This window comes from Pogoniulus pusillus, chromosome 32, assembly GCF_015220805.1.
Source record: "Pogoniulus pusillus isolate bPogPus1 chromosome 32, bPogPus1.pri, whole genome shotgun sequence".
NCBI classification, from domain to species: Eukaryota; Metazoa; Chordata; class Aves; order Piciformes; family Lybiidae; genus Pogoniulus; species Pogoniulus pusillus.
The window spans coordinates 304,336-331,871 of record NC_087295.1 but is presented as its reverse complement, the minus strand read 5'-3'; the positions used below and the strand labels follow the sequence as shown (position 1 = coordinate 331,871).

Genomic DNA, 27,536 nt, shown 5'->3' with positions numbered 1-27,536 from the left:
CAGAAGGATTTCACTGCAGACCAGCCCCACGTGGCAGAAGAGCCACAAGGAATGAAAATGTCGACACCGGTATGACTCCAAAAGGTGATTTACAGAACTGAACAAGAAACCACAATTCTGCCCAAACAATCCTGTACAAACGTCTCCTCACAAGTAATTCAACAGGAACTGTCAATGAATGCGGGGTGAAAAAACTAATTTAATTCAGGTAAGGTGCACATCACTGTTAGAAGTGCTTCAAACCAAACCCACTTTGAACCTCTTCAAAGCTTGTCTATTCACCTTCAGAAACACATGCAGCAGTAAGCACGCATGGCAACTGCCTTGCCACAGCCCGCAGGACACTTACAATGCAGCCATTGTTCACACCAATTAACCCCAGCACAGAGCAGCGTGCAGCCTTTCCTTCCCGTCCCTCTGATGTTACGTAGCAGAAGAGCTTTTGCCAACACTACTGCAGTCTTCAAAGTGTCATCTTCTCACCCAGTAGTACCTGGGAGGCAAAGCTGCTACTTCAGATACACAGACTGCAACAATATTCAGATAAAAAGACAAAGCTCTGTCCGAATGCAGTCAAAGATTTGTTATTTGTAGGGCAGTGACTCTAACAAAGATAACAGAAAATACAGGTCTAAGTCTTCCAGACTGCTCCCAGGAATTTAGACCCTCTGACAGCACTCAGTGTGCCAGCCATCTGGTTCATAGAATCATAGAATGTCTGGGGCTGGAAGGGACCACCAAAGCTCATCCAGTCCACACCCCCTGCCAGAGCAGGATGTCCTGTAACAGATCACACAGGAACATGGACAGGTGGGTTTTGACTATCTCCAGAGAGGGAGACTCCACAGCCCCCATGGGCAGCTTGCTCCAGTGTTCTGGCACCCTCACAGGGAAAAAAATTCTCCTTGTGTTTAAATGAAACTTCCTATGCCTCAGCTTCCACCATTGCCCCTTGTGCTGTCACTGGGCATGACTGAGTGGAGCCTGGCTCCAGCCTCCTGGCACTCACCTTTACATATCAATAACCATTCATGAGGTCACCTCTCAGGCTGCTCTTCTCCAAGCAGCACAGCCCCTCAGCCTCTCCTCACAAGAGAGATGTTCCATTCCCTTCATCAGCTTCGTGGCACTGCGCTAGACTCTCTCAAGCAGTTCTATGTCCCTCTTGAACTGGGGGCCCCAAAACTGAACACAGTACTGCAGATGTGGCCTCACCAGGGCTTTCAGGAAGCCACCTCTCTCTGCTTTTGCAAAGAACATATTAGCAGCTCAAAAAGGCTGCCCAAGTTGCCCTGAATTTCCAAAGCCCCACAGTATTGCAGTGTTGTTTCACCATTAGAAATCTAGGCAGTGTTCACAGCACTCACGCAGATGCAGTTTGGTTACTGAGCATCGCGGCTGTGAGGGAGATCAGGGAGTTCAGGTCTAGTTACACTGCCCTGCTTGCTCACTTCCCAGCATGACAATACAGCCCTGTTTAAACAGCTCTTCTACTTGGCACTGTTGTAGCAGAAATCTCTGCATCTGTATCTATAAAGATTGAAAATATTTATTAATGGTTCCAGCATTGTGACTGAAAAGCAAGAACAAAGAGTTCTCAGCTTAAAGGCACACTTCAAAGAGAGGCTTGCAGCCAGCTGTGGCTCTGCAGAAGAAAGGTCCATCAGTTTCACTCCTGGGGAGGAAAAAGCTTAAACCTCAAATTTCCTTTGGCCTCAGAAGGCCTCGTTAAAAAACTGAGCAAGCTGCACCCAGCATTTGTGGGTAACAGGTTTGGATGTTCACGTTGCTTGTATCAAAGCCCTTCCCTCAGCCCCTGCCTTACCTCTCAGGGTGCTTCCTGAGCCTGTCAGATATGACGGCACAGTTTTAACTCCGAAGAGTGAGTTAGACACCAGATGGACTAATATTCTCCCAGTCTGTATTTTTCTCTTTCTTTTCTGTAGCTCTTGAGGAAGCTAAGAGAAACTGGAGATACACTTAGAAGAAGTGTTTTGTCAAAGCTTCTATTGTAATTCTTAATCCATCATACAGAGTGCCCAGAGCACTCTGCGCATGGCTGCAGATGGATTTTCAAAAACCTAGAGGAATAACAAAGCATCAGATATGTCCTGCACTCATTCAACACACAGAATATGCCTTTTCTGTGCTTACTGAGCTGCCCTGCTGTTAACCTGCATTAAACTTGCCTTTCCAAAAGGATTTCCACCTTGAGCATACACGCCTCATGCATCTGGCCCTTCAAGGACTTGCTGATTAGAGACAGAACCCCATCACTGGCTAAATGCACTTGGAGTGAATGAAATTTACCATGGCATTCCTAAAACACTAAAAGACATTTGACTGGGATTCCAGTGTGGAATAGAACTGCTACCAACATAGTAGGATCAGTGCAAGAGCAGGAAGAGAAAGCAATGTGCATGCTGCCATGAGTGAGCAATTGCTGGCTCCTGGTTTGCTGACAAGCAGAGCAAGGGTATCACTGCTGCACAGGAAGTGTGCTGCTGCAGAGGGGTACATGTGTCTGAGGGGAAGCATCCTGACTTACCAAAGCCCTGGCACTTTTCTGCCTCACCATCTCACACTCTTGAGCAATGAGTCCCTGCTCTGGTTATTCTGTTCACACCATTAGCTAAAGCAGCTGCATACCTTCCTGTATTAACTGAGATAAGGGAATTAGCCCTGAAAAAGTAATAAAGCCTCTAGTTTCTGAGGGCATTAATACCCATCCATAGTAGCACTGATACCTGCAGAAAGCACATGGAACTATCCCACCACCAGATGATGCAGAAGCACCTAATTCCTGCCCAAAGGCATAGTTTAAATGAGCTGTCTTGGTGACTGAACAGGTGTAGCAAGCACTGACACTCTTCAGGCTCTGCTTCCACCTTGCACAAGCTGCACCCTGGCCAGGGAGCCATGTGCCAGCACTGCACATGCTGACCTAAGATCATCCCATGGAGGAAACCAGGCAGATGAGTCTAGGTCGACTGCTGAGTAAAAGGATCCCCTGGTAGAAGGCACCAGACTTGTCTAATCCCAGTGAGATAGTCCTTGGAGTCTGTGTGAAAAAAACAACAGCAAATGTTGTATGCACTTTAAAGTGCATACAAAACCCTAAAACAGCTCAGAAAAGAAGTGGGATTGTTGTGCAGTGTCAAATAATGTTAGCTGTTGGCATTTTTATTGTAGTTTGGTAGGTTGGTTGATTGGGGATTTTTGCTTGCCATTTTTTCTTTTTTTCCCTGCAGGGAACAATTTGCAGTGTTGGAAGCAAGCCAAACAGCCCTGCTTGGCCAGATGAAAAACATCTTGAAAAATACCACTTTCTAAATTTGTACACTAAGTGATGGAAAGAAAGCTGGGGAAGAAAGGAAAAAAGCACTTGTGTCCCTGCCCAAGAATCTTTTCTGAACAAAGAATTACATAGCAGAAATAGCCAACAGAAAAGAGAAACATCCGAGGTCTAGAGCAGCAGCTTAGCTGGATGCAAGTATTTTGTTATGCAGAAAAACACAAGTTTGTGCCACAAGCAAGAATTTGTGCCTGCATGTGATGGTTTGGGTGTTCCTCGCCTTCCCCCCCTCCCCCCCCCACCTTAGAAATCACCCAGACTAGACTCAGCCAGCTCTGGAAATATGAATGAAGCTTGTATTTACAGCTATATACAAGCAGATATTTACAGTAGATACTGTTATAGACAGAAATATACAAGGTAAAAGGTAATACAGAAACACAACTTCCCTCCCAGAAACTCCCCTTCCAGAAAGCTGAGTCCCCAGGAGGGGCTCTCAACCACTCCTTCACCTTCCCCCTGCCCCTCTCAACCTTACCCCAGTCCCAAGGAAGAATGGAGGTTTGACCAAGAGATTAGGAAGCAAAGTGGGTTAGCCCAAAGTGGAGGGTGAGGTTAGAGAGATGCAGCTCAGCCAGCAGCCCCAGCAAGAGCGATGCCAAGAGTGTTATCTAATGCTTTTATTTCTTGTTCTTATACTTCTCAGCAAGGCTGTGAGTGAAGTAGACATCACCACTGTTTTCCTTCCACAGCCTGTAATCTAGTTCTTCTCACCAAAACATTCTAGCCTGCTTCAAACTAGCACACTGCAAGAAACTGTGCATGCAAAGAGAGGTACAAAGAAATAGGAAGCTTGAGGTGCTGGTGACACCAATCAATGCCCAGCTGAGACAGAGAAAGCCTAGGGCTTACAGAAAGGTGTACAAGCAGAGCACAGCTTTGTGTGGTGTGCATTGCACCTCCAGTGCCTTGCTGTCCCTTGTCCCCATACTAAACACTGGCACAAAAAACACCTGGAGAAGCAGCAGCTGAGGCACTGGCCCTCATAAGGCAAGATTTTCCCATTATTTTGTTCATTTTCCCACCCTGGTTCCCCAGTAGAGATTACTTCAGGCAGTGCTTCAACCTGGAAGTGTCAGTGCCTGCCCTGGCCCTGCACTAAAGGTCCCAGTAAGTTCTGCAAGGGGAGGACCACGTCAGATGGCTGTCCTCTGTCCAGCTGGAGCGTCAGCCCGGCAAAGGCACGGCCCTGACTGTGAGTCGCCTGTGGTTAATGGAGAAGACTAATAAGACAATGCTGCTCCTTTGCACAGATGTGAGAGAGTTAAAAGAACCTTTTCTGGTTTTATTCTTGAATTGCATCAGTACAATACAGCTGCTGGTTTATTTTCTAAGCCTGCAACATTTCCCTTCGCTTACTGCCATATCGTATTTATAAGGTTCTGACACCTCCGCCCCTGGGGTGCTTCATGAGCAATTAAAACACAATCATCATAATAAAGAAATAAATAACCTTAATTAAAACAGTGTGCAGGAACCCGCCTCAGAGGCAGAGCCAGTGGGGAGCTGTCTGTCTTCGTGAGATTTTACATATCTGTCAGACTGACATCCCAATGCAACATCAGGGTTCATGGACACCATCCGGTGTCATCATATTCCCTGGGGGCCACTGCTTCAGGCTTCACCAAAAAGATGATGATCAAATGTAGTCTTCCTTATTTGCTGGACAATTAAATGGAGCAATTAAAAAATCTTAAGTTTTACAAGAGTTCTGGGTGCTTGCAGCACATCCAATCTCCTCTGCTCCCCTGCTACTGTTACCCTCTTTCTTTGAAAACCAAACATCTCCAACAGGATCTCTTCCCACTCCCTACATTTAGTTTTTACCACCTGTGGCTGTTGCATTATAACCTTTGGTACTTCCTTCTATCATTCCCTTCTCACTGCCGTGTTTTCCAGCCCCTTGTCATTCCAGGAAAGGAGGAAAGCTGCAAAATATTCCCCCCCTTGCAGGCCTGTTTCCTATCAGCATGCCTAGGTTGTTGCCAATGCTCAGGTCTTTCAGTGTAATACTCCTTGAGACTGATGCTGCTCTACACTGCTGACCACTGTTACAACAGAAATACTCAATACAGGCCTGCAAGAAGCACAAGCAGAGCTTGTATCCGGTGTCCAGTCTCCACAGGGCAGACTGGTGTTGTGCTCTAGACATCAGCATGGCAGTAAAGGATCTTAGACTACATAGCTTCTCTTTAAGTGAGTAAAAGAGAGCCACACCTTTCTGGGAGATTTACTGTTTGTCTCTTACCAACCAGATGAACATTCCTGGGAGAAGAATTTCTCCCGGATTACTTAAAATTGCAAGCCAGAACACATTGGAATGAAGCTCAGAGTGAAGATCAGTGACCCTGCTCTGCTTTTCAGCCAGCCAGACTGGGACAGCAGTTCAGGCCAGCCCACTGATGCAGCTGCCTGCAAGGCAGTGGAGGGCTGCAGCTACTTCTGAAGTTGAAACACGACTACAATTCAGTAGCTGCTATGCATTGCATGCAGATGAAAATGGATTTGATTCTAACCAGGAAGCAGAAGTTCTTTTGACATCCTGACCCTCAGGAGGAGAGGTTCAAACTGTTTATCTTCCTGATCTTGACACTACCCTACAAAGCAGTCTGTCTGTGCATACATGCACGTTTATCTGTGCATGCACATCATAAATATGGTGCAACCTCTGTGAAAATGGGCAACATGTGGACACTTGAAGTATTTGCAGGAATGGATGTGGGTGAAATGAGAGCATCCATGATTGCCTTTCTCTCTGAGGGAGGCTGTGGAGTTAAAGGAAGGAGATCATAGAATCATAGAATCAACCAGGTTGGAAGAGACCTCCAAGATCATGCAGCCCAGCCTAGCACCCAGCCCTGGCCAATCAACTACACCATGGCACTAAGTGCCCCAGCCAGGCTTGGCTTCAACACCTCCAGGCACGGCCACTCCACCACCTCCCTGGGCAGCCCATTCCAGTGCCAATCACTCTCTCTGCCAACAACTTCCTCCTCACATCCAGCCTAGACCTGCCCTGGCACAACTTGAGACTGTGTCCCCTTGTTCTATTGCTAGGTGCCTGGCAGAAGAGACCAACCCCACATGGCTACAACCTTCCTTCAGGCAGTTGTAGACAGCAATGAGGTCACCCCTGAGTCTCCTCTTCTCTTTTTGACCCTTTTGACTTGTAATTTCTGTTTGAAATGCACCTGAACATGGGTGTTTTCCTCATCTCCAGCTTTGTTTGGACGAGGAAGCTGAGAGCTGAGTTTGAAATGCAGTAGCTAACACATGCTCATTTCCTGTGTCAAGAATATTTCCTCTGTTACCACTAAGCACACAGAGCAAAGGAGGCAGAACGGAATTACAGTGGAAAATCATGGTTACTAGGACAAAGATAAAATGATCCTCTCTATAATTTAATGGCCTCCAAGCAAGTTTCAACACAGAGTAGTTTCCACACTGCCATCCCACAAGGATTTATCTCACAATAGACTGAAGAAGAGAGTTTAACTGTAAGAGACAGAAGCTGAGAGCTCTAAGTGAGATCTAGATAAATTGTAGTGACTGAGCTCTTAAAGAAGTGTTTAGTGGGAGGTTCTATTACCAAATCTGTAATGAAGGCTTTATCGCTAATCTAACTGTAAAGCAGCTACATGGGGATGAGATTTATCTCATACTTTTAAGTTTCAGAGCTCTTTTTAACAGTCATTACTTGACAAAACACTGCAAAAGCATTTCTAGTTCCACATCTAGCTCTTTGCTCAGATAAAGGCAAGTGGAAGGTGCTGATTTCTGCATTCCCTGTAATCTGTGTTGTGGAAGCCCCCAGACATAGCAACCCAACTGAAAACACCAACATTCTCTCAGGTAGCACAAAAGCTGTGTTATACCATTTCATTTTACTCATGACAGTTTCTTCTTATATTAAGTACTCCTTCAAATAAAGAAGCATCTTACAGTTGATACAAAATCAATATAAGCAGCAAACAACTGCCTCTCAGATCCATACACAGCCAGGGTTTTGAGCTCACATAAAAAAACAGGCTAGTCAAACTACTGTTGACAATTAGATTAGTACCTGTCGCTGTCCTTCCTAAACATCTACATGCACAAGAGAACTCTGCAAGATGAGGCAGGGACCTTTTCATATTTTAGAAGGCTCATTTCTGCCAGAGAGATGATTAAAAGCTTTTTAGGTTTGATCCCATGGTTTGAGTAAGTTTGGGTCACAAGTAATCTATTTCCATAAACTGGGAGAAAAGCAAAGCTTCCTCTGAAGATTGTCAATCAAATTACAGGTTTAATTTATTCTGTAATTGAATTACTGCAGCTGTAAAGGATATAATAAATGAAATTAGAATGCTAAACATCAGTTCTAGTTCATGCTAATGTCTTAAATTTTGCAGTGCAACAGCGGAGCCACAGCAGAAGTCCCTATCCAGACCAAGGCTATGTGTGACACATGGATGGTGAAGCCTACCAAAGACAGATGCTCAGAATTTCTTCTACTGAATTCCTTTCTGCTGACTTGAACATTGCACTGACTTTCAAAACACATTCTTGCTTGAAAGAATACCTTGTTTATTCAGCCTACAACCAAGCAATTTTGAGTTTAATTCTCACTAATGAAGTCAGCACAGGACAGTATCAGAGACATTTTCATTACCTTTTCCTCTCATGAGAGATTTGAGTTTCAAATTAGAGAGTCACAAGAGTTTGGATAATAAGTTCTGTGTCTTAGAAGCAAAATGATGATGAACACAGTTGAACAGTGGCAAACATCCTGCCAAATATGCTAGGGCTTATTTTAGGTGACCCTTAGAGACCTCTGGTAACCAAAGACACATGCATCACTTACTGGAAACACTGAAGAATCACACCACCTCTGCACACAGCTGGAGCCTGCTCACTGATTACACTGCTTTGCAGGGGGTGTTCTGCTTGTTCAGTCACTTGCTGTCTGGGGTTTTATACATTAATGTGATTCCATCCTTGAGTTTTGGGCACCAAAACTTAAAAGTGAGATAGATGGGGCCCAATGTGTGGCATTTTGTGCTTTGAAAAACTAGATAATAAATTATGCATGTGACAGCTAATGAAGTGCAAGCCTCTGAAAGGAGTTAAAGAGCCAGGTTAATGGCAGGAGTATGAACATATCTACACCGATTATCTTTACCTGATAAACTTACTCAGCTTTCAGGATGACAAAGAAATAATTTATGTACCACACACAACGGCTGACTGTTTTCTCTGCAGAATTTGTCATGCATGGAAGCAAATTCCCCATTTATTAGCAGAGAACTGGAGAAGGGAACGTTTCAGCACAGGCCTGATTGCTTCCTATAGCCATTTTTCACCAGTTTGTTTTCAATAACTGACAGAACACTTCAGTTCTTCTCCCACGATGCCAACGGAAACACGCTGTAAGAGAGCAAGCTACTCAAACATCTAGCACATGGCAATCTTCCTGAGGTGTGACTAACTAAACAGGTAGCTCCTTGAACCTCATCAAAATTCAGATGACTGCACTGCAATACAAAATTGGAACCTTCTGCCAAGCACAACCACCACTAAAGACAATGCAAGTCCCCTTCCGAGCCTCATTTCCTGTGGGCTTCAGGCACTGCATCCCATCTGTGCTCTCAGCTTGTTTGTGAGCTGTGCCCTTAGGCTGCTGTGCTACTTTCACACCCTGCTGGAAGTGCTGGGAGCCTGAAGAGACACTTCATATGGAACACGGCCTTGCCTGTGCTCAGAAAAGCAAACCCTGCCATTTAAACACCACTCAGTGTTGCAGGCTAACCAAAGACTTGTTGGCCTTTGAAAAGATGAATCACATTACAGCACTGCAGCATCCTGGCCAGGGTAGCAAGTGACTCTGTGTTAAGACCATGCCCCAGACTGCAGCAGGCGGAGGCCAGTGCTCATTTCCTTAGCACACACTGCAGAGAAGGTGGCTGAGGACCCTGCAGTGCACTCCCCAAAGGCATTCCCAAGCGACCAGCAGAAGGAATTCAGAGAGGTTTGTTTCTGAGACCAAGCACCCCAGCTTTCTGTATACTGTGAGTACCCACTTTCAGTGCCCCTAATCACACTGGGGAAGCACTGCCATGACATCCCAAAACAAAGGTACTGTGCCTAGTTAATTGCAAGCTGCCCAGGTATTTCAGGGGAGGAGAATGGCTGACCCTTACCCCAGAGACTACCGCTGTGTGCAGCAGCCCAAGTGCAGCAGGGAGCACAAGGTGGCCTTTACTCTTAATTTCCTTTCCATGTGCACTGTTTTTCAAGAAAAACAAGGAATGTTTCAAGTGGCCTTGGGCTCCTTATCAGGAGAATGAAGTGACAGGCTTTAGGGAGAATGGGGAAATAAAGTAATGTTTGGAATGCTTCCTTTACTGTTGGGCATCAGTAGTGTTTATTCTAACCTATCACCTAATCTAAAGCCATGTCAATGGGAAGGCTTCATCAGAGACTGCAACAAAATGTTTACTCAATAAAGGTCATTCAACTGCTGCTGTTCATCACGAGCTCAGCTCTGACATTTAACAGTTTAAAGCTAGGCAGAATCAGTTACTGTTTCCAAAACCAGAGACATTGCCAGACAGAATTCCAGTAGAAGTGCTTTTGACAGGTCTGAGCTATGCACTTCATGGCCTTGTTTGCCTTGTTTAAGGATAAAGTGACAATTTGCTGTTTAGAAATAGACTGGGGAAAGTGGTTTATAGCATATGTTTTATCTTGAAATCCATAAAAAAAGTCTTTAAAAATCAAGCAGAAAAATGCAGAAAAGACTTTGCCTGCTTTGTTAGAAATGGCTCTGTGGAGTTAGGTCTCTCTTCCTGCTGCAGCATTCTTCTGTGCAGGGCAGAAGCTCTAAGGAGGAAGATTAGCTTGTGTCTGCAAAGATGGCTTTCTAATGTACATGAGATACCAGCAGGTATCTTACCTGAGTGAAGAGACTGACCCCAAGCTCTCTACAGACTCCTGTCAGGGAGCTGTCTCCTCTGAGCCTCCTTTTCTCCAGGCTAAACAACCCCAGCTCCTGCAGCCACTACTCATAATACTTGTGCTCTAGATCCTTTGCCAGCTTCACTGATTTCCCTTGGATGTGTTCCAGCACCCCAACCTCCTTCTGCTGACGGAGGAGGAGCCCAAATCTGGTACCCTGTAGAGTGGTTGTGTGTGGGTTGGGGACATCCTGTGACATCAGAGTCGAGCACAGGCAGCGTGGAGCTGACCAGCAGGTGCCCAGTGAGCAATCTTCAGCAGGCCTTGCTCTACAACAATCAGGCAGGCCCACCTGGCAGAACCTGCTTCACTTCAGGCTGTGGAGGTAGTGCCCAGTCCCAGGCTTCTGGAAGCTCCAAGATGGCAGCCACATTCCCTGCCCTGGTGGTGCTGCTCCCTTTCCAGATACACATTCACAATCCATAAGCTAGAGTCACTCTCAGTGTGGAGACAAGGTACCAGTCATAGACCACAGCTGCCTCTTTCTTTATGCACTCCAGACAAGTCTTTATTGCCTCATTCCAGTCTTTCTGGTCACAGCTCATTGCTACAAAACTCCTTGAGTAGGATGAGTTGTGGCATGAACCTGGAATGTAATCACAGACCTTTACACCTTCAATCTGAAGGCCTCCCAGCAGAGTTAGTGCAGTGGCAGCCTTCACATGTTCAGAGAAAAATTAACCAGACCTCTTGCCACATTACAGCCCAGTGGTCAGGTTTCAGCAAAGCCACAATACAGCTCCAGTGTGCTTAAGTAAGCTATAACTTAACTTAATCTATATCTGGCCACAAAGCCCTTCTTCATTCCAGTCACACTAAGTGACATGCTTAAAGGAGCATCTGCAGCTCCACTGCTCTTCAGCCTTCCCTGTTATGCAATGGTTTACCTAATCTCCCTGTGTGCCAGTCTCAGCCTCAGGACACTCAGATCTGCAGTTATAGAAAGAGAAACACGATGTGGTTTGGATACATGTCTCACACAGAGAATTTAAGCATGATAAACAAGATGGTGCTGAAAAAAAAGCTGCTGGTCCAGCAGCCCAGGAAATGTTCGTGCATCTGTATCAACTGACTTCACAAGGACACCACAAAAAGGCTTAGAGAGAATTCAGCATCATCTGCTTGTCAGACACAGCTCCGGCACGTAGCACATAAGCAGCACAAGCTGAACACGAGCCAGCAGAGTGCTCAAGTGGCCAAGAAGGCCAACAGCATCCTGCCCTGGATCAGCAGTCTTGTGGTCAGTAAGAGTAGGCAAGTGATTTTGTCCCTATACTGGGCACTGGTGAGGCTGCACCTTGAATACTGGGTTCAGTTTTGAGCTCCTCACTCCAAGAAGGACAATGAAGTGTTGGAGCAGGTCTAGAGCAGGGCAATAAAACTGGTGAAGGGTCTGGAGAACAAGGCTGGTGAGGAGCAGACCTCTACAGCTCCCTGAAAGGAGCTTAGAGTGAGGTGGGGGTTGGTCTCTTGTCCCTGGTATCAGGCAGTAGCACAAGAGGGCACGGCCTCAAGTTGTGCCATGTGAAGTTTAGCTTGGACATTAGGAAAAAATTCTTCACTGAAAGGGTGCTCAGGCATTGGAACAGGCTGCCCAGGAAGGTGGTGGAGTCACCATCCCTGGGGGTGTTCAAGAAATGCGTGGACATGGCACCTGGGGACATGGTTTAGCAGCCATGGTGGTGTCGAGTCAGTGGTTTGGCTTTTCCAACCAAAACAGTTCTATGCCTTAGTAACCCCACACTCTGCACAATAAAATTAACCCCATGGAATGTACCTGAGATTCTTCATTTATTTCAGCAATTTCCACACTATCCAGATTAATTCTTGCAATAATATCTTGTTCATCAGGGTAGACAATAAAATACAGCAGCACTCCAGCAGTGAGCACTTATAGCTACACAACTGAAGCTGGAGGATCAACTGCAAACAACAGAGTTTAGTATTTAATTTGCAGATGGATGAAGAGGACCTTGTTCTGGAAGGGAGGAGTTCAGAGCACCTAAGCCTTTACAGGCACCCGTTCAGAACTGAAATCAGAGTTCCAAATAAACATGGTAAGTATTTATCTAGTACTCTAGTGTTTATTTTCTTAAAGCTGAGACTCAACACCCCATGTCATGCTTTGTTGGCACTTCTGCCACTAGCCTAGCAGCACAGCCATTTCTGACCAATCTCTCCCCACAGGATATGACCATCATCTACATTTGAGCAAGCAGGACAAAAATCTGTGACTGTTCTTGCAACTCTTAAAATAAAAATTGCCTGTGCATGGAAATAGAGTGACACCAACCACCAAAAAAATGTTAAAAAGGGAGTAGCCCCTAGGATATAAAATCCTGACATGACTGCAGATCAGGCTTCTGCATCGTTGAATAAAGGTTGTTCTAGACAGAGACTTGGGTATGGCATCTTCTAGCAGTCACAACAAACTCTTAAGCCTCTTGTCCTCATGGTGCAGTCCACGTCTGACTTCCCTAGACATTCTCCAGGGGGAGAGTCACACTTGACCACAGACTACTGAAGCACAGAGAGGACAACTACCAAAAGCAATGGTGAAGAGTGGCTGTTTTATACCTGACCATTCTTGAGATCCCAGGTGCCCCCCTGAATCACACATCTAAAATGAAGTAAGAGCTCATTTCAGCCTCAGCTGAGTACAGCTGAGTACCTCTGGTGACAGAAGACTTTTTTATTAGCTTGCTGGAGAGAGGAGGAGTCCCAAACACTGAATCCTAATCCCCATAGTTCACATATTAATGCTAACCCACTCAGGTAGCAGCCTTTCGGGTTGTGTGGCAGCACCACTTCCACCTGCGTCTCTGAAGAAACATTTCTTCAGTTTTAGGCTGCTTAATTTGCAAATCTAGATCAGGATAAGCCGTTGGGACCCTTGGCTCTGGTGAGATGACAGAGTGCTGGGTGCAAACAACATGACATGAAAACACTTTGGGCTCTGCTGAGTTTCACATTCCCACTAACACAGGAAGGTTTTGTAAAGAGCACTCTTGAGCCATCTTAGAAATTATGAGGTGCGATCCTCAGCATATTTATTCTAGATTCACCCCTTGTTATGCACCACTGTAATTCTGTGGTTGTGGGATGATGCAATAAAGAGCATGGCAACAGCAACTGCTTGCCTTCAATACCTCAGTTTTGCTGTTTATTTGATCAATTCTCCCCCTTTCACCCCACTTTCCTGGTGAACAAGATTACCTGTTCCACAGCATGGTGACCATGCAGTACTAACCCAGTTGGCCTGGAATGAAATGACCACAAGACTGCAAAATCTGAGGTGTCCTCAGTTCAGTGACGATTCAGTGATCAGAAATTCTAGAGTTTTACCTCCATTTTAATCAATGGACTGTAACAACCTTCCTACCCGAGGCCACCCAATTCCTCCATCAAAGACCAGAACCCCTGCCGGCGACCTGCGACTGCAAAGCGAAGCCCTGTACAGAAAGCAGTACCCAGCTCCCTGTGAATGCAATGGGAGCAGCACCTGGCTCTCAAAACTAGCTGGCGGTGCGCTCTCCTGGTAACGTCATCTAGTGCCTGAGCGGCAAACCGCTGCATTTCAACTGCAGCTGTTAGCTTTCCTCTGTACTTTGTTTTGTCTCAAACTCTCCAAATCCTTTCAGAAGCTTGACCATAGCCAGAGGCATACAACTCGGGCGCTAACACTTCCACACCTCCCGTGTAAGCAATGTCTCTCCTCCCCGACCCGCTCACACAACCCCATTTTCCCGAGGCCCTGCTGTCCTCTAGTGGCACAGGGCTACGACACGGAAAGTGAGGGGAGCGTTTCCAAGTCCACGCCCGCTTCTTCACTAGGATTTTCACCTTCTCTGCTGCAGGTCATTTTCAGGCCTCTCAGCAAATGAATTCTTGAAGGAAAGTGACGGTCTCAGCCTGACAGACTCACAAAGTCAAACACAGCAAGTTCAACAGCTACACGAACTCACAACTACCCTCCAAGGCTGCCTTTGTTAGGCAGTGTATGATTAACCACCTGCATGTTGTGTTATTTTTAGCTTGAAAAGAAAAAGCAGATGCACCAGAGACTCTCACAAACATGCCTACAGAAAGAACTGATGTTACAATCTAGCTGGGATTTTCAGCACACCTCTTCAGTTGTGCAGTCCTACTTCTAAAACACAAGTCTATGAGCAAGTATTGCTTATGAATGCCAACTTCTACCTGGTTGAGCTGATGAACAGACCTGCGATCAGTTTCTTAGCTGTTCTGTCTTCTATACTCACAATAACTTAAACCATTCAAAGCACAGTCGGGCAGTTTCACATCAGGCGGCAGACAGATTGTGCCAGTTGTAACCCAGTTATAATGATGTAGCTCCAGCCATGCTGGGCCACATGAAAAAAGGGAAGAAGACCTTCCCAACCAGCTGACAGTCCTTCAGCTGCACACCAGCCACAGTGGCTGGCAAATCATGGAGTGCTGTTGCTTAGCATGAGGGTCTTGGAGGAGGGAAAGTGCCTTTCATGCAGATGATTAACATGCAGGGGTCGCAACAGGGCAGGGACAACAAATTCTCATGCTCAGAGCTAAGATGTGGCAGTTCCAGGCCGTTATAGAACAGAGTACCAGATTCAAAACAGATCATCTAGACTGAAAGATTTCCCCTGGCTTCATTGTGTTTTACATCAGGCCTCATGTTATATGAAAGAAAGAAGCTGGATAAGTAGACCAGAGGTTTGGCTTATTCAGACTGGCATACTTCCTGCACAGGGTAGAGTGCTGGGCAAAGCCAACACGTTCAAAAGAACGGCCCAGCCGCCAACAACCTTTCAGAGGAGGCCTTTGTTGTCACTACAAAGAGGGCAGTAGAACAAAACAACCCAGGACAAAATTAATCCTTTAAAAGTCACCATACTACATCTTTTCACTGCACGTCCTCAGTAAAACCCAGGTTCCATCAGACAAATTATTTTAAATAATTAATGAGATCATTAAAAAAATCACCTTGATTCAGTGCAGATGCAGTGATTTATAAAGGGCTTCTAACACAGTTTGTTTATGCTTGTGGTATATAGCCTTAAAAGCCACTACAGCATCTGGGTTAACAAAGGGGATGCCGTGTGGAAGCTTGGTCAGACGCCTTTCATGTAAAGCATTGTCCACTTTCAGGTCGTCATCAGTATTAATTCTAATCATAGCAACTCTTGCTTTTGTTGGGTAGTCAATCTGTGGAAACCTACCATCTTCAAATCTTCCTCAGCTTCCTCTTACCTTGCTGCATCCTGGCCCTCTACACTAAATTTTACAGGCAAATACAGGCAATAACATATCAGATGTATTACTTTATAAACTGAACATCTGTTAACTTGGAGCTGAACCTAACAGAGCATGTAAAAAGCAAACTCCTTTTAAAGGGACATCCCTGCAGCTGCACTTTCATGCATGGGACAGACCCCTAGATCATTTGTTAATAGTCACCTGTGACTCTTAAAATCAAGCCAAGACTAAGAAACTTCAGCAATAAATCATACAGTAACGCAGTGGACACAGCTCTAGCTCTCCTCACAGCAGCCCGTGCGATGGATCTGCGGCAATTCATTTTTGGAAGTGAAAAGAGCTCAGATACTCTGAAACACTGTTTCCAATGCCTGTGCAATGAATAGCTGGACTTCTTTCTGAATTTTTTAATTGGTGATTTAAAACAACCTTTGTTCGTTTACAAGTCAGATGCTGAAACACGCTATTCTAATTCCTGAGCACTGGGTAAAAGAAGCCAGGAAGCACCAGGGAAGCAGTTCAGTCTCTCTGTGTTTCCATGGGCTCTGCTGTCTGAGCAAGCTCTGTAACGCGCCCAGTGCTGCATCAGTCAGCGCTCTTCCTCCCACACCTGACACGTGTGTGTCAGCTTTTAGACTGAAAAGGAGGCCACCTGGAACAGATCACGTACGTCACGATAAATGGCGTTCACACGAGGCTTGTTTCCTCGCGTAAGAAAGGGGCAAAGTCAGGGCAAACAGCACACATCCTCAAAACTCTGACTTGGGGAAAGAGCACCAAACCTTTTCCCTGTTGTACACAAAAGGAATTTCACATTGCAAGAGATTATTCCACGTTTGCGTCGGTGGAAAGACCTTTCCAAGATTTTTAAGGGACGGTGTCGGTGGGAACGGGAGGGTTTGCCGTGTGCTCAGGTAACTTTTGAACGACCTACAGCTAAGAGTGCCCTCGCCTTACCTCAGAGGAGCGGCTTCCTGTCCTCGGCGGCCTCCGCTGCCGGCCCCTCCCGCTCACCGCCGCCGCCCGAGGCAGGGCCGGCTGCGGCGTCTGCTCCCGGGCCGCTCCAGCCGTGCTCCCCGGGGGAGTCGCCGTGGGACGGAGCGAGACGAGGGAGGCGGCCCGCGGGGCGGTTTCCTCCTGCCTTCCTTTCCTCGTCCGGCCGCCGGCGGCAGCGGACCGTGGCCCGCGGGCCCTTCGGCTCAGCCGGGCCTGGGGAGCCGTGAGGTGTGCGGGCCGAGGCGGGGAGCAGCAGCCTCTGGGGAGGCTCCGCTTCGGGCATGTCCCCGCCGTCAGGGGCCGCCGGACGCCTCAGATCTTCCGCTCGGCGTTAAAGCCTCACACAGCCTTCCCCGGCCATGGGGACGGCGTCGTCCCTCGTGAGCCCAGCGGGAGGGGTCGGGGAGGTGATCGAGGACACCTACGGCGGCGGCGGGGGCGAGGCCTGCGAGATCCCGGTGGAGGTGAAGCCCAAGGCGCGGCTGCTGCGCGGGTCCCTGCGGCGCGTCGGGGCCTCGCGGCCCGGCGGCCTCATCGGCGCCAGCTTCAAGTCCACGGCCTCGGTGCAGGAGCTGGAGTGCGTGGCCGAGTACGAGCGCCTGAAGAAGGAGTACGAGATCTTCCGCGTCAGCAAGAACAACGAGGTGGCCTCCATGGTGAAGAAGGAGGCCAAGCTGGACAGGGAGAACAAGCGGCTGCGTGCGGAGCTGCAGGTAGCGCCTCCTGCCCTCTCGGACAAGGGCCCCTGCACGCCGAGCTGCGAAGCACTCCTCCCGCTCCCCGGGAACGCTGTGGCAGGGAGGTGTGGGTGTGACGGCTGCGCCTTCCCGGGAGTGCCGGGTGCTGGGAAGGTGGTGCATGCCACCCTGGTGAGCCTCTGGGTGACACTGGGGTATGCCAGGCTAGGCATGGGGACCGCCGGTTACATGGCTGGCTTGCCTTGAGTCTGGAGAGATGAAGGGTGCTGGGATAATCTAATCAAAGCCTTTCAGCAGCGATTGCTTTCACTTACAGAAATGTTGTGCTAATGTTTTCAGGCGCTTCAGAAAACTTACCAGAAAATCCTTCGAGAGAAAGAAAGTGCATTAGAAGCTAAATACCAAGCCATGGAGAGAGCTGCTACCTTTGAGCATGATCGAGACAAGGTCAAAAGGCAGTTCAAGGTATGGCTTGACTTTACCTGGGAAAGTCACCGAAAGGAAGAGAGCTGGCACTTGAGCACATTCCCCTGGTCAACTCTTCTCTGATAGTTTTCATGAGGATCTTGCCTTCTTATAAAAATATTGGAGTGCCATAGCCATGTCTGGCCCTTTAAGATAATCCTACCAAGGCTGCTCTGTGAAACTATGAGGAGAGCATCTTCATAAATACTGAGAGTATGCAGTGATGCATCTTAAACTGCATTCCCATGTCTGACACATGCTGCACAGCTGCAGAGTTCCATTCTTCTGAATAAATGCTGTGTGTAGCAGTGTAACGCTGAACACTCCAGAGTGCATCAGAGGTAGGTATGTGCTGCGGTGTCTCTCCCAGCTGCTGAGATATGGCAAAGGCAAGAGCCTGTATGCTTCCTGGAGGGGCGACTGATTCTGGGGCAGGCCAAGCTGATGCTTCTGCTTTTCTCTTGCTGCAGATGAGGATACATCTGCCTTCCAAAACAGGGCAATAGGTTCTGGGTTTGCATTGCTCCCGAGATTCTTGGTGGCTTTAATTGTAACAGTTTGGCAGATATAAAAAAAGATGTGGTTTTAGACCTTCTCTAAGAAAATGAGCCTTGAAGATTTAGTCTCCTCAGATTTAAATCTAAGTTTGTGTTTTCTCCCCCTCATGATGATAATGTTTTACAAACAGGGCAGCTTCATCATTTTCTGACTTAGGATGTTTACCCTTGCACAACAACAAAAAGTAAATGTGAGGTTGTATGTAAACATAAAAATAGTACACAGAAAAATAAAAGGGTACCCCACATATAGTGATTTTAATTAAGAAAGTGATTTGCCATTTTAAATGAGCTTAAAGGCAGACTTCTAACTTTCAGAACAGCATGCCAAGTGTTAAAATGGTAATGCTTTTAAAAGGCAAGATTTTAACCTATGTTTTCCTCCTCATTTACAGGCTTCTGATGGCTTCTTGTGCAGTGCACATTTTCCTACCTTTTCTGCTATAAGAATGCTAGAAACTTATTTGTCCAGTTGGAAGTGGGTAACATGAATTCAGGAATGGATACTGAATTGTAGAAGATTTATGACTTGGATCCCTTTTTTCTTTCCTGCTCACAGATTTTTAGAGAAACTAAAGAAAATGAGATTCAGGACTTACTGAGGGCCAAACGAGAGCTAGAAGCAAAACTTCAGAGACTCCAGGCCCAAGGAATCCAAGTGTTTGATCTTGAAGACTCTGATTCCGATGACAACTGTACAGATGTTACAGGTGAGAGTTTAATATCCAGCATTCTGTGCTGACTGAAGTCTCTGCACAGCAAAGCAAAAGACAAGTATGTTCTTTTGGAAAAAAAGAAATGATTGGTCCCAGGGAAGAGCGAAATGAAATGGTTTACAAGGGAAAAGCAGCTGACTCGGTTTAGATTCTGGGAATCCCATGTTTGTGGTTTTACCAGCAAAGAAAAGAGCACTGTCTAGACACAGCGACCTCAGCTTTCTTTTTTAATTGCTTCTTGTACAGCTATGTTTTTTTTAATCTTTTCTGATTTTTTTTTAATTCTCTTATCTGAGAAATCATGTTCCAAAGGACCCAAAAAGTACACCTAAAGCTGGAGGGACTTTTAGATAGACTTACAGTCTATGGACGAGAAAGCCAGTCTCAGCTGCTGCACTGTTCAGAATAGGATAGCTAGATATTTAACAAAGATCAACTGACCCAGACAGGCATTTTACTGAAGCAACTTTTTAAAAGAGAAGCCCTAGCAAATGTAACAATGCAGAAGGCAGAACCCTGTAAGAGGTATTTGATAACGTGAGGAGGATTCAGATAGGTGTGATCAGTCCACTGACTTGGTGTCTGATTCAAAGTAGGGCAATAATTGTAGTTGACAGTCAGCACCCTACCATTATTGCTTCCTGCACCACGCAGGGTTGCTGAGGCAAAACTGCCTGCAAGTGCTGTTGCTTAAGCACTGCTTTGCTCATTGAGGTACATCAACCATTGCATCTTGTCAGCGGCAGAAGTGTGCAGTCATTAAAGGTAGAAAATACTGTTTCAAGGTGCAGTGATGGGCTCTCTGTATGGTAATTATGCATTTGATGAAATGTAGTCTTGTTTTGTTTGATTTTTTTTTCTATTGTCTTTTGTTTTTAAATTGATTTTTCTATTCCTTCTTCCATTCTTAACTTTTTCTAAGTATTTTTAAATGTCCTGATTTTCTTTCGGGGAAGACTCATTTAGTGTCCTGAATGTTCTATATTGAATGGCAGAAGTTCAGTCTAAACATATTATGAAGAGATATTGTGGAAGCTTTTTCACACCGCACACACAGTTTATTTCAGTCCTGACCTGCAGCCCCTTTCTGATTTTTCAGTGCTGAAACATTCCTGAACAGAAGTTGTCAGTTTTGTGACTGCAGCAGTACTGCTTTCCTGATTTGTGATGCAAGTCAGCATTTGATCCCGACAGACAAGAGCAATCTGATTAGTAACAACTATTAGCAGATAGCCTCATCCTTTAGCAGCATGACTGCTCATTAGCTGTGGAGAGTTGCCATTTAGAACTGCAGCACACAAAGGTTTGAGCAAATCTGCCGAAGAAGAATAAATTGTGGCCAGTGGCATGCAGCAGTAGGTGTCCTCTGGAGTACTGCAGACTGATCGTTTCACTTGCATAGTAGCAACAAAGGTTTTCTTGTTTTCCAATTCTTAGCTACTGGGGCACAGTCTGAGTACTGGAATGGAGGAGCTCTGGGAAGTGAGCCATCCATGGGGAGCATGATGCAGCTTCAGCAGTCTTTCAGAGGGCCTGAATTTGCTCATAGCTCCATAGACGTTGAGGGGCCATTTGCAAATATAAACAGGGGTAAGTGTTGGTGATTTGGTTTGTTCTGCTGGGATTATAGGTGTCTGTGCCATCTCTCTGTCTGCTCTTAAATAGTTCTGTTCTTTTTTAATGCCTTTTCTGTCCATTCTTGGGTAGTTTGACTGAAGAGTTATTTGGAATTCTGTGTAAAAATAAAAGGAGCTGCAACTGTACACCCTAAGTTATGTGCAGTGTATTAGGTGACCACAGTGTGTGCAGCAGTGATTTTAGCACACAGCATTCAGTGGATGGTGCTTTGTGGTGGGCAAACCGAATACCATTTTGTTGCTTTCTCTAAGTTCAAGTTAATTAAATTAAAGTAGTTAAGACGTTAATATTTCTTGAAATAAAATGTAGTATTCACAGCAGTGTGGTGTTGAGAGGTGATGACTTGCCTGTGGTGCACTGCAATCAGATGTGAAGATGTCTGGACTCGGTTTTGGATTTTTTCATTGGCAGATGACTGGGATGCTGCTGTCGCCAGTTTATTGCAGGTCACTCCTCTGTTTTCCCACTCTTTGTGGAGTAACACAGTAAGATGTTTTATTATTAGCACTGATGAGACTCGACCAGAAGTGGACACCTTCACTAGAGTGAGTACCTCAGACTTACACACTGTTTTCTTTCCACTGGGATGCTTCTTCAGAATCTAATAGTTCTTGGAAACTTTGGTAGATGCAGGCCAATGTCAGTGAATTCAATGAAAGTGTTGTTAAGGACTTCAGGAAAGAGGCTGCTTAGAGAAAAGAAACTGAGCTCTATCTAGTAGGTGCTTGGTGCCAGGCAGCGTTAGCACTGAAGCTCCGTTACTCGCGTGTGCTTTCAGAACTACTCGCCCAGGCTGCTCAGGGCCTGTGAAGCAATGGGCTACTTCTTTCAAGTTGTTCATTTCCCATCGGAGAGTGACAGGCCTCTTCAGGATGTACGGAAATGGGAAATTGAAAAGAGCTCTTTAGTCCTTTTGCTCCTGCATTTAACCTTGCCAAGGTAAGTGTTCCCAGACTGTAACTTATGCAGTGCTTGGCTTGGCAAAATGGACATGAAGAAGAGAAAAAAAGCAGGATTAGATCTGTAAGGGTCACAGAGTGGTCATTCCAAGGCATGTGAGAAGGTAAAACCCTGAAAATACTGGTATGCCTCCAGGTCCACATTGTGGGTAGATTCTGAACTCAGGGATTTCAAACACTGGTGTGTCAGAGCTATTTCTGTAAATAAAACATGTGTTCCCAGAGAATTAAAGGCTTGTTTAAGACACTAGCTGCTAAGAGTTACAACAGTGGAGTGCTTCTGGAAACTACCAGGTACCACAGAAGATGTTTTCACAGAGGAATTTGTTTTCACAGAAGAATGGGACACTTGGAAAAAAACAATGTCAGCCACAGTGGGTGCACTGACACTCTAAAGGGAATACTGTTGCCAAATAACCCAGGTTAATGTGTGTGGGTCACAAGCATTTGAAATACACAAGGAGAAAAGTCCTGGAAGGAGTGTTCCTGCCATCAGTATTCACTTGGAGAATGTCTCTTAGAAAAACTGTGATGAAAATTGTAGTGCTCATATAAAGAAAAAATACCTGAGAGATCCTGTCTGCTGTTGTCAGCATCCCCACGTTGTGGAGTTCCTCCTGTAGAACAGCAGCTGATAATTGGGAGTGATAACCACAAGTATCATTCACAGGTTTAACTACAAAGTAGCTTTGAGATTGGAGGTGTGCACTTCTCCTTTTCAGTTGCCATAAAAAGACTGTCCTGCATCTGACAAGCAATGAAGGGCTTCTAAAAAAGTTAAGCAATAGAACAGAGCCTTCAAATAAATGATGGCAGAGCATGTTTGCTGAGGTCTGTAATCAGCTGTGAAGCCATGCTCTTTCCACGTGAGGCAGTTATCTTTCACTCTGCATATTGGTATGGCAGGCAGATCCTCTGTTAAGTTGCAAAGCAAAAGTCATAAAAATTAGTAAGTGTTTTTAATGTTCTTGGTACAAATAGCATCTGTTTCTCTCTTGCCTTAAGATAAGCTTCAGAGCTTGTCTTAAATTCCCTGCTGAAACATTTGCTAGCCCTTCGTTGTAAGCACCTATGATAGTGAATTAGATTTTGCAGCAAAACCCTTCTTTGGAGCTTGTGTTGATTGAAGTGTTTGCTACAGCAGTGCAATATAGCACAAGAATGCTGATTTCCAATCTAGTTGCTTGTTGGAGGACTGTGAAGAAGCCTTCTTGAGAAATCCTGAAGAAAAACCCCGGCTGATTTACCACAGAAAGGAGGATGGCAGAGTGAGTTCAGTCGCAGTGCAGCAGTTAATCGAGCAGATTTCTTATGTGAACAGAACAAAGGTATGGATTTTAAAGGTTGCTGGGGTTTAAATGTCTCACTTCCTGCCATAAGGAACATTGAGTGTTGTTAGGAGTTCCAGACTCATGGAGGGTGTGCACTACACCCATTGCTCTGGATGCTCCTTATATGAATCTCAGACTGCTGAGTGTTAAGAAATTTTCATTAGCAGGGGATGAAAAAAGCCACTGCAATTTCACTGCATAGACACTCCCTGTGCTGTAAAGATGGAATTTCTCACGCTATTTTAACCATTTACATGGCAGTTCTTTGCCTGAGGTCTCTCTGTAGCCACTGAAGAGACAGGAGGGTCCTTCCAGAGCGAACCCTCCCATCAGAAAACAGATCAGTTGGCCTTTATTTCCCTCCACAGAGGGAACTGTTGAGAACAGCTGACACTGGATGCCCAGCTTTTAAAACTTTAAGTAAAGTGAATCCTGCCTAAGGAGTGCAACAGAATGGCATTTAAAAATGTTCCTGAATGTTTGTGGTAAGTCCTCAGTACTGTTCCTGTGCTGGGTTCAGAGTTGCAGCATGCTTTGCTTTTCACGTTTTTTCAGATGATTGATCATGTTGGAGGTGTGGAGGAGGGAGCATATGAAATCTACAGTTGTGTGGAAAAGATAATTAAACAGGTAGGCCACGTGGTGCAATTCAGCCTTTTCTGTTCCTGCTCTTGCTTTATTATCTTAAATTATGTCCCTGTGACTGCTATGTGCTGCTTAGGTGTAATTCAAATGATCTCTTTGTATTTTGTCATTACTATCTGGTGAGCAAAGAAATCTGCAAGTAGAAAACAAAACTGGGCAGTGCTTTTGTGCACAGAAGGAAAAGTAACAGGGGAAAAGAAAATTCATGTCCTGAATTCTCTTAATTCCTCTTTATCCTTGTTCTAGGATAAGGAAAGATTCCATTCTCTCCTTATCCTTCCTCATGGTGAATTGCTTCCACTATGAGAAGACTAAAAGCAGTGTCTTTAAGACTTTTGTGTTCAGAGTTATGTTGATTTGATCTACTTGCTAAAGTATTTGTGTTCTCTGCTAGCCTAAAAGGAAATGAACACACTGATGTTAGCACAGCTGCACTTGCACACAGTGGAATTGAAACTAATCCCAAATCTGCCTGCCCTGTTAAGAACTACAGTTGTTCTCCCTGTAATTTTCCTAGGATATATTGGGGTGTGAAATGACAGAACTAGAAGGCAAGGATTTGGGTAACAAGGAAGAGTCCAGTGCTCCTGAAGAAGTGTTTGGTGATGTTCTGTGGGATGCACATGATGAACAAGAACAGATGGAAGCTTTTCAGCAAGCCTCGAGTTCAACGTGTGAGCTGGGATTTGAGAAGGTGAGTACACTGGAAATGTGTGTGGGTGGAGAGGAAGTCAGGACTCATTGCCATCTCCATTGGGCAGAAGCTGTGCCTAGGAGTATGCTTGAGGTGATTGCTTCTTGGGCTGCTGTCTCTTACACAGATGGCACATTTGTTTGCTGTCAGAAGGCAGTTTCTGTGTTGATGAAGTAGTTGTGATTCCTGCACTGGAAAAAAGCAGTGAGCCAGACATGAGGTGTCCTCCTAAGCCTTGGTTGCCAATGGAGAAAGCTTTGAATGTCTTTTTACTTTTTTTAAGCTCTGACACCTCTGTTAGTAATGGTTGTTTCCTTTTCACAGTATTTTGAACGTCTGAATGACCTAGTGGCAGCACCAGCACCAATTCCACCTCTGCTTGTATCAGGAGGACCAGGCTCTGGGAAATCTCTCCTCCTCTCAAAATGGTAGGTGATTGGGTTTGGGATTTTATTTTGTATGAATGAATTTTAAGAGAGATGTTTCAAGCATTGTATCAGCTTAACTAGAGGTGAAATGGGAACACTGTCAAAGCACTGAAGTTACTGAAGCATCTTGGAAGGATTTGTAATAATGGAACAGCATCTGGACTGCTTTTAACATTTCCCCCACTCCAATATCACCACCCAACATATGTCTTTGCACAGCATTAATTAATGGTTTCAGTGGTTGAGTAGTGTTACCCTTCTCTGATACACTAAGACTGATCCTTTGAAGCTTTTAAAATTAGAAAAATTAGGAAAAAACCGAAATTAAATGCAGGAAAGACCAGAGCTGTTCATTTGTCATAGAAATGCATGTTACTGTCACTTGCAGCAAACTTTCTCACAGCCTGGCACAAAAAGTAAGTTCTCAGTGTCATTACTTCTTAACAGCATAGTGAGGTGTGACTATCAGTGCCAGGAAGGGCACCTATTACTGGTGTCAGCAGTGGGGAGAGCAAAACTGGAATCTGGCATTGCAAGTTTGGTTCTAGTTCAGGAAATGTCTGTCCTGTTCTGCAGGATAAGCACAGAGCAGCTCCAGCTCGGACACATTCTTGGTGGAAGTGATGGCTCTTGGTTGAAATCCATCTGCAGAATTACAGTCTGGCTCTTCTTCCTTCTCTCACCAGGATTCAGCTGCAGCAGAAGCATTCACCAAGCACTCTAATTCTTTATCACTTTGTTGGGAGGCCCAGGTCTACTAGTTCTGAGTCGTCTCTGATCATTAAACGCCTCACTCTGAAGGTATGAGTCCCTGGGAAGTGCCAGTGGGTGTCTGAATGTCACAGGAGAACAGCAGTCATGAGTAACACCAGTGTAAGGCATTGTAGAACGGGGCCGGTTTGATCCCTGACAGTGACTGCAGGTCACTTAAATAGTGTCTGTGGGATTGTCAGAGCAGGCTGGGGTAGCAGGCATGTTTCTAATGACCTGTATTGATGCATTATAGAACCCTCTAAGCTCCTTCCAAAATTTCCTGCCCTCTGGCCAGTGAGAGAGGCAGGTGGTACCTCTTCCATCTGTGTGTCTAGAAACCTGGCACTGTCTTCAGCAGTTGGCACTGTATCATTCCTAGGTTAGTCTCTGTCCTATGTTAATTTGTTATTTATCTGTGGTAGATAAGTGGGAAATAAGTGAGGAGTAGTTTTGTGCCAGGGTCTGAGTGTTTCTTTCATAGATTGGTGCTAAGGACCTCACAGGATTAAAACTTCAGCAAAAAGAAATCAGTTGTGCTCTCCTTGCCACTGTCTCATGTATGTTCAGAGTCTGCTTATTTAAGCTGTGCAGTTTTTAAGCCCTGTGAGTCTCCAAACTCTTTGGCCATTGTGTAAGCTCAAGTTGTATTTCTAGAATTAACTCAAGTTCTCTCTCTACAGTTCACACGTTCATGAAACCCTCTTTCTTTGGCCATCTTTCTGCATGTACACGAGGGAAAGAATGCTGTGTGAACTTCGCTAGAGCAGCTGCCCCACAGTAGTGTGTTTGCTTTAGGGCTTTCCCTCTTTGGTCTATAGGACCTGTTTCAACCCTTGAAATTTATTTTTAAGGTAGGCTTCATTATACATATTCATAATTTTGCAGCTCATGCAGCACTCTTGGTTAGTGTCACCTCTGACTCTGGATCCAGCTAAACTGCTGGAAGAGTTCCCGCGCTGGCTGGAAAAGCTCTCTGCGCGCCACCAGGGCAGCATTATCATCATCATTGACTCTATTGACCAAATCCAGGTATGTTTGCAAAACACTGGCCTGGCCTCAGTTCAAAGGAAACCTTGCCTCTTGTGATAGGTTCAGCCCTGACAAGAGATGCAAGAGAAATACTGTTTGCTTTGCTCTGAAGAGCACAGTCAAAAAGCAGTTCTGCAGAAAGTGTAGATGAGTCACAGGCTTTCAATTGGTATAGTTAAATTTTGGGTTGGGTTTTGTAAGTTCTACATTTATCTTAACTTTTGAGAGTCTAGTTACACTGTATATCCAGAGAGTCAAGGTGGTGAGCTGACTTACTGGGCATGTAAATAGCCTTGTCTTTATGAGGGGAACATCAGGACAGCAGTGTTCTGTCTGCTTCGTCCAATGGGCAGTCATGCTGATACCCAGCAATGGTTCCAGGAACCAGACTGTAAACAACTTTTAAGGTCGCTGGAGAATTTAAGACTCCTTTCACTGAGCTGTGCAGCTAGTGAAGGGTACCAACTTCTGGCGTTGTTCTGTCCAACTTTTTTATTAAGTAATTGTAATTTGTTTTTAAGCAAGCTGAGAAGCACATGAAGTGGTTGATAGATCCACTGCCAGTGAACGTGAGAGTGATTGTATCAGTGAATGTGGAAACGTGTCCGCAGGCTTGGAGGTACGGTCTCTTTCTGAGATGGTGCAAAGTAGCCTGGGTTAGCATTATTGGTTTAAATTGCACCTACTGCTTGAAGAGCAAATGGATTCTAACAGGATGAGGTTTTGCAGCCACTGAGGACAACAAAAGCTTCTCTTTTGCATAGCTGCAATGCGGACAGCTGTTGGCAAACCAGGTTTTTGTGTTACTGTGATGTGTCTATTCACATGACTGTATGAAAGAGGATATTAAATGCAGTAAGATACATATGAGAAACTGAAGTACTGTGATGTAGATCCAGAGTGAGGCTGAAAGTAGAAGCCAGACTTATGATGAGAACTTGTTAGTAGCAGGGAATAGCTTCAGTGACTGCTTTGATAGAAATCTTTGCTAAGCCCTGGAGTGCTGATGTCTTTTTGTGT

At 45.4% G+C, this 27,536-nt stretch overlaps 2 protein-coding genes across 5 annotated transcripts in view; one reads left to right on the top strand and one right to left on the bottom strand.

Annotated features, from left to right (window-relative positions):
* The window catches only part of TMEM108 (transmembrane protein 108), a 121,618-nt gene extending 104,706 nt beyond the window's left edge, over nucleotides 1–16,912 (bottom strand). For both annotated transcript variants that reach the window (XM_064169861.1, XM_064169862.1), the window contains exon 1: nucleotides 16,565–16,912. The gene's annotated coding sequence lies outside the window, so the exon portion shown is untranslated. The remainder of the gene's footprint in view (nucleotides 1–16,564) is intronic.
* A 50-nt stretch (nucleotides 16,913–16,962) lies between these two features.
* The window catches only part of NPHP3 (nephrocystin 3), a 20,575-nt gene continuing 10,001 nt past the window's right edge, over nucleotides 16,963–27,536 (top strand). For 2 of the 3 annotated variants that reach the window (XM_064169851.1, XM_064169853.1), the window contains exons 1-13: nucleotides 16,963–17,316; nucleotides 17,641–17,766; nucleotides 18,883–19,033; nucleotides 20,477–20,629; nucleotides 21,089–21,222; nucleotides 21,456–21,616; nucleotides 22,817–22,964; nucleotides 23,523–23,597; nucleotides 24,130–24,306; nucleotides 24,631–24,734; nucleotides 25,421–25,535; nucleotides 26,373–26,516; nucleotides 27,038–27,135. In XM_064169851.1, coding sequence (XP_064025921.1) covers nucleotides 16,963–17,316; nucleotides 17,641–17,766; nucleotides 18,883–19,033; nucleotides 20,477–20,629; nucleotides 21,089–21,222; nucleotides 21,456–21,616; nucleotides 22,817–22,964; nucleotides 23,523–23,597; nucleotides 24,130–24,306; nucleotides 24,631–24,734; nucleotides 25,421–25,535; nucleotides 26,373–26,516; nucleotides 27,038–27,135 — 1,940 coding nt within the window. The remainder of the gene's footprint in view (nucleotides 17,317–17,640; nucleotides 17,767–18,882; nucleotides 19,034–20,476; nucleotides 20,630–21,088; nucleotides 21,223–21,455; nucleotides 21,617–22,816; nucleotides 22,965–23,522; nucleotides 23,598–24,129; nucleotides 24,307–24,630; nucleotides 24,735–25,420; nucleotides 25,536–26,372; nucleotides 26,517–27,037; nucleotides 27,136–27,536) is intronic. The other variant, XM_064169852.1, reaches the window with a different exon arrangement.